The 12304-nt window shown below is 44.5% G+C and overlaps 2 protein-coding genes across 2 annotated transcripts in view; both read right to left on the bottom strand.

Annotated features, from left to right (window-relative positions):
* Positions 1–12304, bottom strand: part of LOC134821779 (uncharacterized) — a 474787-nt gene that overhangs the window by 291210 nt on the left and 171273 nt on the right. The window lies entirely within an intron of this gene.
* Positions 2356–5489, bottom strand: LOC134822161 (serine/arginine repetitive matrix protein 1-like). Its single transcript, XM_063833068.1, has 3 exons — positions 3495–5489; positions 3095–3408; positions 2356–2457 (listed from the first exon to the last, which is right to left on the bottom strand). The coding sequence occupies exons 1-3, from the start codon at positions 5437–5439 to the stop codon at positions 2356–2358; spliced, it is 2361 nt and encodes a 786-aa protein (XP_063689138.1). The 5' UTR covers positions 5440–5489.

Here is a 12304-nt window from a genome sequence, read left to right as displayed (position 1 = left end):
ACACTACCCCTGTTGAGTAACAGTCACTACAGTGCACAACAACACACACTACCCCTGTTGAGTAACAGTCACTACAGTGCACAACAACACACACTACCCCTGTTGAGTAACAGTCACTACAGTGCACAACAACACACACTACCCCTGTTGAGTAACAGTCACTACAACACACACTACCCCTGTTGAGTAACAGTCACTACAGAGTACAGCTAGGCTCTAGCTCAGTCAACACCAGCCTACTGTTAGGTGACACGTACTACCTGGACCAGTTGTAATACTGCCACTTGTATTAATACAGTGACCTGTAGTAACTAATACTACTAGTAATACAGAGCTGTAGTAACCTGTAGTAACTACTAGTACTAGTATAATAGTAGTAGTTCTAGTAGTAGTAGAAGTTACAACACCCCCCTAGTAGTAGTATAACCCCAGTATAACCCCGTATAACCCAGTATAACCCAGTATAACCCCGTATAACCCCGTATAACCCCAGTATAACCCCGTATAACCCCAGTATAACCCCGTATAACCCCAGTATAGCCCCGTATAACCCAGTATAACCCCGTATAACCCCAGTATAGCCCCGTATAATCCAGTATAACCCCGTATAACCCCAGTATAACCCCGTATAACCCCAGTATAACCCCAGTATAACCCCAGTATAACCTCAGTATAACCCCAGTATAACCCCAGTATAACCCCAGTATAACCCCAGTATAACCCCAGTATAACCCCAGTATAACCCCAGTATAACCCCAGTATAACCCCAGTATAACCCCGTATAACCCCAGTATAACCCCAGTCTAACCCCGTATTTCTGTCAGACACCGCCTGCAGCAAGTAATATACCACCCCGTACAGGCTCCCCTCGTACGTTATATGTTTTCTGTGACTCCAACTTTACCCGGCAACATGCAGAACTTGGTGTTTCCTAATTACCTCTGAATTGGGGGAATGTACAGGATTCTAACTGGTGCAATTTAGCGGGCTTGATTCCTATGTGAGTACCTTAGTGCAAGAAATATAGGCGGCAAGAAATTAAGGCGATTCTGACAAAATCGCCTTAATTTCTTGCCGCCTTAATATCTGACCACCGTAATTTCTAACCGCCTTAATTTTTTTTCTTGCGATTTTTTCATAAGAAATTTTCGTGTGATTTTATTATTTTAAATTTACATGTCGATTTCGTTATTAGTTTTAATTTTAAAAAGAAATAATTTTTAATTTTAATGATGATATGTAGTATACATACATAAAAATTCCTTGCCGCGTACAGAATGTGCACTATCATTTTGTCAAATGCAATGAATATACCAATTGACTTGCAGTTTGCTGATGTAGTGGATGTCTACCTAATTTAAAATTATAAACTTAGACGACAGAACAGCAATCACTATAAATATAATGTGCATGCACCATTTAGTTTTTATGTGACCAATGTCCAATATATCGTATTTTTAAACAGATTTCTATGCTTTATAGACTGATAAAAGAATAAAATTGACACTATTTCGACCAAAACTATAACCAAATTTGCGATCAAAAATCGTATTTTTTCCGAAAAAAATATCGCCTTAATTTCTTGCCGCCTTAATTTCTAGCGCCTTATATTCTTGCCGCCTATATTTCTTGCACTAAGGTATGCGCAGACAAGCAAGGGAACATTCAGCTTATCACAGGTTGTAGACTTGTAGATTTGTTAGTTACTTGGTGGCAGTTACAGTTGAGTCTTTAGTAGAGGATAGTAGAGGATAGTAGAGGATAGTAGAGGATAGTAGAGGATATTAGAGGGTGAAGTATAGAAAAATGTGTGACAATCTAGCAGGTGGGCCACTTAGTCAAAGGACCAATTTGACGTGGACAGCCGATACCTCGTACCGGACAAACAGCTAGCTTTTTAGTGGTTAGACGTACAAACACGTATACAGTTATACAGGTATAGTTAACGTATAGTTAACGGGTACCCAGTTTAGTATAGGTTACGCGTGTGTAGCAATACTTTCAACACTATATTGCTTTGGCAGCTAGAGAGAGGGTACTAATGGTAAATATGAGGTTTCTAGTATTAACTCAGGTTTATTTCTCTAATATCCGAGTGCTGTTTAGTGAGGAGTGCTTTTTAAAGTGAAGCGAGGTAGATTCACGTGTTCAGTGAACTTTCTAGAAACTAGATTCACGTGTTCAGTGAACTTTCTAGAAACTAGATTTACATCGTGTAAAGATGAGTGTTTCAGGTAAGGTAGTGAGTGTAGTGAGGTCCCTGTACAGTGTATATTAGCACTACCTTATTACCACAGATCACAAAGTTACCAGGTTACCAGGTTACCGGGTTAACAGGTTACCAGAGTTACCAAGTTAGTTATAAGGAATGTTGTAAGGAATGTAGTCTACAAGTCCATTATAGAACGCTCCATACAATGGCACCAGGAAGTGTAGGACATTGCAAGCAGCTTCTTCCTACAATTAACTTATACTAAATTAATTGACTTACACTGAATTAACTACCCTCCCGGATCGAATTATTTGTGGTAGAAGCGGACTACTGGTGGTGGTGGTACAGGATCCTCTGGTACTTCTCAGTAATATGGTAAGAGTATGCTAAGTGTGTGGTAGTTAAGAGTGGTAACCAGTAAACCGGAGGGAGCGAGAGAGAGAGAGAGAGAGAGAGAGAGGGAGAGAGAGAGAGAGAGAGAGAGAGAGAGAGAGAGAGAGAGAGAGAGAGAGAGAGAGAGAGAGAGAGAGAGAGAGAGAGAGAGAGAGAGAGAGAGAGAGAGAGAGAAGGAGAAACATCCTAACTACGTGAGAGTTAGCCTCATGAGGGTAGATTAGTCCTTTATATCACGTCACATTGTATGTACTATGTAACACGTTCACTTGTAACATTGACATTCCAAATAGCAGTACAAATATACAATTATACAACCATTCAAGGGAATACAAGCTCCTGCAACTCATAACCTGATCTACACTGATCACGTGATGGTCACGTGATGGTAGTAGTCACGTGATGGTAGTCAAGTAGTAAACAATTTTACGAAAGACAAAAGCGGGTTTTATGGCCACTGAAACGAAACACTTGGTATTTGTAACTCACGTAAGATTGCAGATTATCGGATATGTTTTCAGGTATGTCGTCAACAAATTGAGATGGACTCTGTATAGGCGAGGGGGTGAGAATAGCAGCAGTTTTAGTGGCATACGATACAGTTTCTTTAGATCTGAGACTTGATTGGTAACCTGGAAACACAGAGTCTGGCTCCTTTTCGTCTGGTGATGGAGTGGCAGGTGGAATATCTAGGGTAGAAACAGCGGATAAAGTCAGTTTGGGGCGTAGAGCGGGACTTATACCGAAGGTTTTGAGATTCTTTTCGGCGTGAAGAGCTTTAGGGACACCAAGATGATCGGTATCTGTAACAAGATGATCTTGACTTGTGGAGGAGGAACTTTCTTAAGTTTGAATGCAGGACTCTTGATCTCATCTAAAATTGAAATACCTTTAGAGATGCCAGGTTTTTTGTTGCTGGTAGGTGGAGGACGTGGAGGAGGTGGTGGTGTCTGGGCCTTACTCACAACTTTATCCACAACATCATCAAATACCTCCTCGATCTGATCACCTATCTCCTTGATATCTGAGAGAAGTCGAGAGTAGTTATTCTGTTTGCCACTTGGAATCGAGGGCAGGTCGTTATTATCATCAGGAGTTGAATCTTCGATAACTCTTCCCAGTCCTATCCTAGATTCCACGGGTTTCGGAACAGACCTGAGTTTAATTCCACCACTAATCTGACCCAAAATGTTAGCTTCTTCAGGTGGTTCAGGTCTAATACTTAGGTAACCTGGTGGGGCTGATTGACGACGGTTTAGCGGACGAGGAGGCTTAATAACTGTCACTTCTCCAAGAACACGTCCTAAACCTGGTACAGGTTTCTCTAAATTTATAGCTCCCCCTTCAAAAGTCCTCTTGAGGCTGAAGTTTTTTGTTTTAATTTCTTCAAGAGGGTTTTTAGGACGATTGTCGACATGACGGTGGGTTGGAGGGCGTCTTTTGACAACATCTCCAAATATACTAGCAGCCACAGACACCCGTCGATCTAGCTTCGCATCATTTTTACTTTTTTTTTGCTTTGTTGGTGACAATTTAAACTGTGGGTTCATGGACTCTTTCTCTGGACTTTTCTTCTGGAGCTCAACTGACTCCTTTCTCCTGAGCAAAGGGGAATGAGACGGAGAAGGGGGAACTCGTAAATCTGAGTTTTTCCGTTTTAAAGGTGATGGTATGATGATTGGAGTTTCGATAATTTCTGCTGTCAATGTGGCAGGAGCATTGGACCCATTTTTGTGAATCGGATAATTTTCGTAGACATGACTATCCATGGTTTGATCAGATCTAGGTGGTCGGGGTGGTGGAGGGGGACCATGAGGAGGTCGGTTGCTTGATTCTGGGACTTCACAAAGCGCTAGCTTTGATACAGATTTCTTCATTGATGGAAGTATCGACGATTCTGAATCTGAATAAGAATAAGAAGATAAGGACGATGACGAACTTTTTCTCTTTCTCCTCTTTTTAACTTTCTTTGACTTGCTTGCTTTCTTTTCTTTCTTCTTAGAGTCTTTCTTGGATGGTTCTTTCTTGCTGTCAGGCTCGTTCTGTTTGTGCTGGAGTACAACAAACTTGGCAGGTTTTGAGGATCTGACAATTTCGTTTTTGTGGTCGTTTTTTCGAACATTTGGAGATACCTCGACAAACTTTGAAACCTTTTTAAATTTGATTATCTCGGGTTTGATTTCTGTAGTTCTAGGGGGAGAGTCTTCGTGGACAGCAGATAAAGTGAGAGGTTTTTCAAGCTTCACATTTGTAACCTCTTGCTCATGTTGCTTTTCATTCACTGACTCTTCAGAATTAAGATCCTGCTTTCTCTCAGCTTCATTTTCTATAATGGGATCTGGAGTTTTGGGTTCTTTATGGAACGGCGAATCTATGGTTGATTCCTTCTTTCTTGATGAGCTAGAGTGCCTTCTCCTGCGATCCTTCTCTGGTGTCAGATTGTTCATTTTATCTTTTTCATTTTCCAGTAGCTCTTCTGATTGAGATGATTTATGGCTATCTTGCTTGCATTCAGCTTCATTTTCTTTGATGGGATCTGGAGTTTTGAATCCTTTGTGAACGGGCGCATCTGTCGTTATTTCCTTCTTTCTAGAAGAGCTAGAGTGCCTTCTCCGGCGATCCTTTTTGTCCTCAGAATTTTGTCTATCATGAAAATGAAATTTCGGCCTTTCAGCAGCAGAGTATCGCTTGGTCCGGTGAGATTTGCTACTGCTTGGTGATTTTGCCCTACCCAAGGGTTCCGCAGACTTAGAGCGCATGGAAACTACATCTTCGGCAAGAGGATCCAAGCAATGAACTGAAATTGCTTCCTGGTTATTGGAGCCATGTTCCATATTAAAGCATGTGACAGATAATGATCATAATGATCATAACGTTGATGAAAGAGAGCAAAAGTACAACACAGCCGAAAAAAGCAACAAGTTTAATGATTTAGTACCATATTATCTACACAAGGAAATAACATTTAGAGACTGTGCAAGCTAATCATTGACAAACGTTTTGACCAGACAGCGAATATAATATATGGTATCTACTTTAAGTGATTAATTTAGACTATACTAAGGACATAATATTTATGGTTTAAATGGACTGTGGAAACGACTCTAGTTATATTTTGTATCAGTATGATATTATATGATCTGGTTAAAGTGCTGAAGCACATTTCCATTAAAACTATATTATATAGAAGTACCCTAAGTAGCGCTAATACAAGGTAGTAAGAATATGTTTATGGTGATCATGATGTACACAATTCGGATTATAGTACATTCTTCCAGGGGCGGTGTGATTCAACTTGTCACAATGTTGCAAAACATGGATCACTAATATTTTATGAAAAGATTGATAATGCAATAGGTCAATATAATATTCAAAGCTATTATAATAAGTTCCCCCAGTATTGCAACTAAATATGATCAGTGTTATATTATATTTAAATATATTAATATATATATTATTATCCCTATTATATATTGTATAATCTATTATTATATATTATATAATATATTATTATATATTGTATAATCTATTATTATATATTATATAATAAATTATTATATATTATATAATCTATTATTAGTTACTAACCTTTACAAGTAGTTATCAGGTCATGTTTTCTATCTTTTCATCCTTAGCTGTGGATACCATGTTAGCATCAAATAAGAATTACAGTGAATTCAACTTGGTAAATTACTTGGTAAACACAGATTATACTGAGGAAAAATTGAGAAAAAGAAATAGTTTCATGTATCGTTGAAATTATAATGAATATTTGAATAATCAAAAACTTGTACAGCTACCGTATTCCAAAAAATAAATCTGATATTAATAATATAGGGGGGGTGTCGTGTCCGTCTATGTCCGCCTATGTCCTGTCCTTTTTGGATTCTATGAGACAACGGACGTGTTTTTTGGGACATTGGCGGACACGGACGGACATTGGCGGACTCGGACGGACATTGGCGGACTCGGACGGACATTGGCGGACTCGGACGGACATTGGCGGACCCGGACGGACATTGGCGGACTTGGATGGACAAGCGCGTCACGCAGTACGTGAGTGGCTAGATTATAGATTGTTTTATTATAATATTATTTAATTATGTTATTTTGTTGTTATGTCGTGTAAGTTTGTGGAGTAATAGCAAGAAGGTATCGTATACATTTAAATTTGTTCTCTTGATTATTTATTAATGATTTTATGTAGGGTCGGCACCAATGTAATTATGGTCTTACCACCGTGTTTTGGTTCAGCCGAAATAAATTTTACCTTGATGTTTTTACATATTGTTTCTCACTCCAGCTGAATCTGGTAGTGTTGAGTATCATGAATATTTTTCTAGCTCTCTTTTTCCATGTTTTTGCTTCACAGGAGATATTGTGGTCTTTTTATTGAATATAACTGTAATACATTGATGTAAAGTTTATTTGAATTTTGAAATAAAAAATTGGTGGACATTAGCGGACATTGGTGGACATTAGCGGACAAACATTTTGAGGACTGAAGAGTACTGAAGAGTACTGAGGAGGATGGCTGAGAAGGATGGCTGAGGAGGATGGCTGAGGAGGATGACTGAGGAGGATGACTGAGGAGGATGACTGAGAGGGAGGAGAAGCATCAGGAAGACCCAGGAGGAGGAGGAGGACCCAGAAGGAGGACCTAGGAGGAGGAGAACTGAGGAGGATGACTGAGGAGGAGGAGGACTCAGGAGGAGGACTGAGGAGGACTGAGGAGGAAGAGGACTGAGGAGGATGGCTGAGGAGGATGGCTGAGGAGGATGACTTAGAGGGAGGAGGAGGAGGAAGAGGAGGAAGAGGAGGAAGATGACTGAGGAGGAGGAGTCGAGGAGAAGGACTGAGGAGGAGGAGGACCCAGGAGGAGGAGGACCCAGGAGGAGGACCCAGGAAAAGGCCCCAGGAGGAGGAGGAGGACTGGGGAGGAGGAGAACTGTTGAGGACTGATGAGGAGGACTGAGGACGAGGAAGAGGAGTAGGAGGAGGACTGAGGAGGGGAGGAGGAAGAGGACTGGGGAGGATCAGGAAGACCCAGGAGGACCCAGGAGGAGGAGGAGGAAGAGGACCCAGGAGGAGGAGGAGGACTGAGGAGTACTGAGGAGGATGGCTGAGGAGGATGGCTGGGGAGGATAGCTGAGGAGGATGACTGAGGAGGATGACTGAGAGGGAGGAGGAGGAGGACTCAGGAGGAGGGCTCAGAAGGAAGAGGAGGAGGACTCAGGAGGAGGACTCAGGAGGAGGACTTAGGAGAAATGAGAAGGAGGACTGAGGAGAACTGAGGAGGAGGAGGAGGAGGAGGACTGAATAGGAGGAGGAGAAGGAGGGGGACTGGGAGAGGACTGGGGAGGAGGAGGACTGATGAGAAGAATGAGGAGGAGGACCCAGGAGGAGGAGGACTGAGGACCGACGCGAGGAGGAAGAGGAGGAGGATGAAGAGGAGGAAGAGGACCCAGGAGGAGGAGGACTGAGGTGGAGGACTGAGGAGGACTGAGGAGGATGGCTGAGGAGGATGACTGAGAGGAAAGAGGAGGAGGAGGAGGAGGAGGACTCAGGAGGAGGAGGAGGACTGAGGAGGACTGAGAAGGAGGAGGAGGAGGACTGAATAGGAGGAGGAGGAGGGGGACTGGGGGAGGACTGAGGAGGAGGATGGAGGACTGAGGAGAAGGATGAGGAGGAGGACTGAGGACTGAGGAGGAAGAGGAGGAGGATGAAGAGGAGGAGGACCCAGGAGGAGGACCCAGGAGGAGGACTCAGGAGGAGGAGGAGGACTGGGGAGGAGAAGGACTGTTGAGGACTGATGAGGAGGACTGAGGACGAGGAGGAGGAGTAGGAGGAGGACTACTCCTCCTACATATAGGGTACCGAACGGACAAAAAACATGATCCCCCTATAACAGCAAAAATTGAACATTTTATTTAGCACTTTAGGTGTCCATTAATGTCCGCCTATGTCCGCCTATGTCCGCCCATGTCCGTCTATGTCCGCCTATGTCCGTCTATGTCCGCCTATGTCCGCCTATGAGAAGCTTTGATTTCGGAGTTTTAACTCAGAGATTGCCCGTAGGAGGACTCTCTAAGTCCTTCTAGGAAGTTCTTTGGCAGGTGTCTGTGTGGAGTCAAGGAAATAGGCAGGTTTGAGACTGACAATTTTGTAGGAGTTTTTTGACATTTGGGACACCGGACAATTGAAAGCTTTTAGGATGAGTACTCGGATTGGATGAGTAGGGGGACTGTAGGAAGACCAGAGGACCAGGAAGGTTAAGTAGAAGAACCTCTGCAGGAGTGGTTATTAGAGACTTGAGGATGGCTGAGGGATGGCTGGTGGAGGTTCATTTAGAGGAGATTTTAGGTTACTAGAAGGCGAGAGGATGATCTCTATAGGAGGACTTCAGTAAGTAGAGTTATGGATCTGATAGGAGGAGTTAGGAAACTTGGAACGGGCGAACTGGTTATACCTTGGAGGAGAGAGGAGGGGACTTCTAGAGGAGACTTTTGCCTCAGAATTTTGGTAGCAGAAAGGAAATTGCTGAGAAGAGAGGATGTGGACCGGAGGATTGGTACTGAGGATCCGACGCGAGGAGGAAGAGGGAGGATGAAGAGGGAGGAACCCATGTAGGAGGAGGACTGAGTCGAGGCAATGAGGAGAACTGAGGTTGATGGCTGAGGAGGATGACTGTGCAAGAGGAAGAGGAGAGAATGATCAATGAGAGTGATGAAAGAGAGCAAGCACAGCGAAAAAGAAGGAAGTAACCCAGGATGGAGACTCAGGAGGGAGGAGGACTGGGGAGATAAGGAACTGTTGAGGATTGACAAGATTTGAGGACAGAAGAGAGTAGAGGATGGAATGAGATATTGGGAGAAGATGACTGGAGGATCAGGAACGACTCATTAGGACCCAGGAGAGGAAAGAAGGAAGATAGGACCAAGGAGGAAGGAGGAGAAGGAGTACGAAGTGAAAGCCTAAGAAGGAATTGGCTGGGAGGATAGCGAGCGAGGATGAACTGAGGAGATGACTGAAGTTTAGAGAGAAGGACAGGAATAAAGGAGCAGAAGAAAAGTTAGGAACTCAGGAGGATGACTTCAGGAAGGGGACTTAGGAGATGGAGAAGAGGACTGAGCAGGTTTAAGGATGCGAAGGAGCCCAGGACGACATAGGAGGAACGGTGGACTTGGGAGAGGACGTAAGGGAGAGGACTAATAGAAATGAGGAGGAAGACCCAGGGGGTGACTGAGGTTCGAATTTCGCGTAGGAGGGAGAGATAAATTGAGAAGAAGTAGGACCAAGGAGGAGGAGAGGTGGAGGACATGAGGAGGACTGAGGAGGAATGGCTGAGAGATGACTGACCGAGAAAATGAGGACAGGAGGAGAGGAGACTCAGAGGGTTGGAAAGGTGATGGGAAGTTGAGCTAGTTGTGAAGCTGGGGGACGGAGCCGGAGATTGAGGAGGTGACTGAATAGGTAGGGAGTAGGTGGACCTGCGACGAGGAAGGAGGTAGGAGGATAATAGGAACGATTAGGTGAGGACTGAGGATGAGGTGGAAGGTGAGGTGTCGACAGACTGCAGTCTTGAGGAGGTAGGACCCAGAAGTGACTTTTCGATGAGGAGGCTAGGTGAATAGGACTTCCGTTGAAGATGAGAGGGGACTGAGAATCCGCAGGAGATGGAGGAGGACTACTCCTCCTACATATAGGGTACCGAACGGACAAAAAAACATGATCCCCCTATAACAGCAAAAATTGAACATTTTATTTAGCACTTTAGGTGTCCATTAATGTCCGCCTATGTCCGCCTATGTCCGCCCATGTCCGTCTATGTCCGCCTATGTCCGTCTATGTCCGCCTATGTCCGCCTATGAGAAGGACTGAGGAGGAGGAGGAGGACCCAGGAGGAGGAGGACCCAGGAGGAGGACCCAGGAAAAGGCCCCAGGAGGAGGAGGACTGGGGAGGAGGAGAACTGTTGAGGACTGATGAGGAGGACTGAGGACGAGGAGGAGGAGTAGGAGGAGGACTGAGGAGGGGGAGGAGGAAGAGGACTGGGGAGGATCAGGAAGACCCAGGAGGACCCAGGAGGAGGAGGAGGAAGAGGACCCAGGAGGAGGAGGAGGACTGAGGAGTACTGAGGAGGATGGCTGAGGAGGATGGCTGGGGAGGATGGCTGAGGAGGATGACTGAGGAGGATGACTGAGAGGGAGGAGGAGGAGGACTCAGGAGGAGGACTCAGAAGGAAGAAGAGGAGGACTCAGGAGGAGGACTCAGGAGGAGGACTTAGGAGAAATGAGAAGGAGACTGAGGAGAACTGAGGGAGGAGGAGGAGGAGGAGGACTGAATAGGAGGAGGAGAAGGAGGGGGGACTGGGGAGAGGACTGGGGAGGAGGAGGACTGATGAGAAGAATGAGGAGGAGGACCCAGGAGGAGGAGGACTGAGGACCGACGCGAGGAGGAAGAGGAGGAGGATGAAGAGGAGGAAGAGGACCCAGGAGGAGGAGGACTGAGGTGAGACTGAGGAGACTGAGGAGATGGCTGAGGAGGATGACTGAGAGGAAAGAGGAGGAGGAGGAGGAGGAGGACTCAGGGAGGAGGAGGAGGACTGAGGAGGGACTGAGAAGGAGGAGGAGGATGGCCTGATAGGAGAGGAGGAGGGGGACTGGGGGAGGACTGAGGAGGAGGATGGAGGACTGAGGAGAAGGATGAGGAGGAGGACTGAGGGACTGAGGAGGAAAGGAGGAGGATGAAGATGAAGGAGGACCCAGGAGGAGGACCCAGAGGGAGGACTCAGGAGGAGGAGGAGGACTGGGGAGGAGAAGGACTGTTGAGGACTGATGAGGAGGACTGAGGACGAGGAGGAGGAGTAGGAGGAGGACTACTCCTCCTACATATAGGGTACCGAACGGACAAAAAACATGATCCCCCTATAACAGCAAAAATTGAACATTTTATTTAGCACTTTAGGTGTCCATTAATGTCCGCCTATGTCCGCCTATGTCCGCCCATGTCCGTCTATGTCCGCCTATGTCCGCCTATGTCCGTCTATGTCCGCCTATGTCCGCCTATGTCCGCCTATGTCCGTCTTTGTCCGCCTATGTCCTGTCCTTTTTGGATTCTATGAGACAAGCGGACATAGACGGACGTGACACCCCCCCCCCCCCCCCCCCCCCCCCCCCTTGACATTATAATGAATATTTGAATAATCAAAAACTTGTACCTACCGTATTCCAAAAAATAAATCTTATATTAATAATATAGTAATAGTATGCTGGATAAAATCAAAAATACATAGTCATCAGTCCAAACACTTGCATTAGTAATAATAGCACAGAACTTTTAATTAATTAACCTGCTGTTTCACTTTGTCATACATTTAACACAAATAACAAAACTTTACAAAATGAATTCTTTTAAATACACATTCTGAGTCTGACATAAATTAAACAACTAAAAAATCAAATTAATATTTTCACTTCCTAACCCATCCCAGCTATAAACCCAAAAGGAAAATATTTAACCATTAAAATGTAAGAAAACGTTTCATTGTACCAATTGTTTTTGTGAGAACAATTTTAAAATGGTTTGGTCACAGCATGAGCAGTTCTGGATTTACTCAAGATCAAGATCATACCTTATTTAGTTCCCACAAATGGATGAATAGCATCCACCAACTTCAAGCTGAACTTGTATAAGTTTAC

The sequence above is a fragment of the Bolinopsis microptera genome, chromosome 10 (assembly GCF_026151205.1).
Source record: "Bolinopsis microptera isolate Bmic1 chromosome 10, MBARI_Bmic_1.0, whole genome shotgun sequence".
In the NCBI taxonomy this organism is placed as follows: domain Eukaryota; kingdom Metazoa; phylum Ctenophora; class Tentaculata; order Lobata; family Bolinopsidae; genus Bolinopsis; species Bolinopsis microptera.
This window is presented reverse-complemented; position numbering and strand designations above follow the sequence as displayed.

What these genes read in the sequence shown, in the direction of transcription:
- LOC134822161 (XM_063833068.1), bottom strand. Translation starts at nt 5,439, where the DNA reads ATGGAACATGGCTCCAATAACCAGGAAGCAATTTCAGTTCATTGCTTG. An exon ending in AAAACCTGGCATCTCTAAAG is followed by an intron (nt 3,409 to 3,494) that starts GTATTTCAATTT and finishes ATCTTGTTACAG; the next exon opens with ATACCGATCATCTTGGTGTC. An exon ending in CCGATAATCTGCAATCTTAC is followed by an intron (nt 2,458 to 3,094) that starts GTGAGTTACAAA and finishes AGTTAATTGTAG; the next exon opens with GAAGAAGCTGCTTGCAATGT.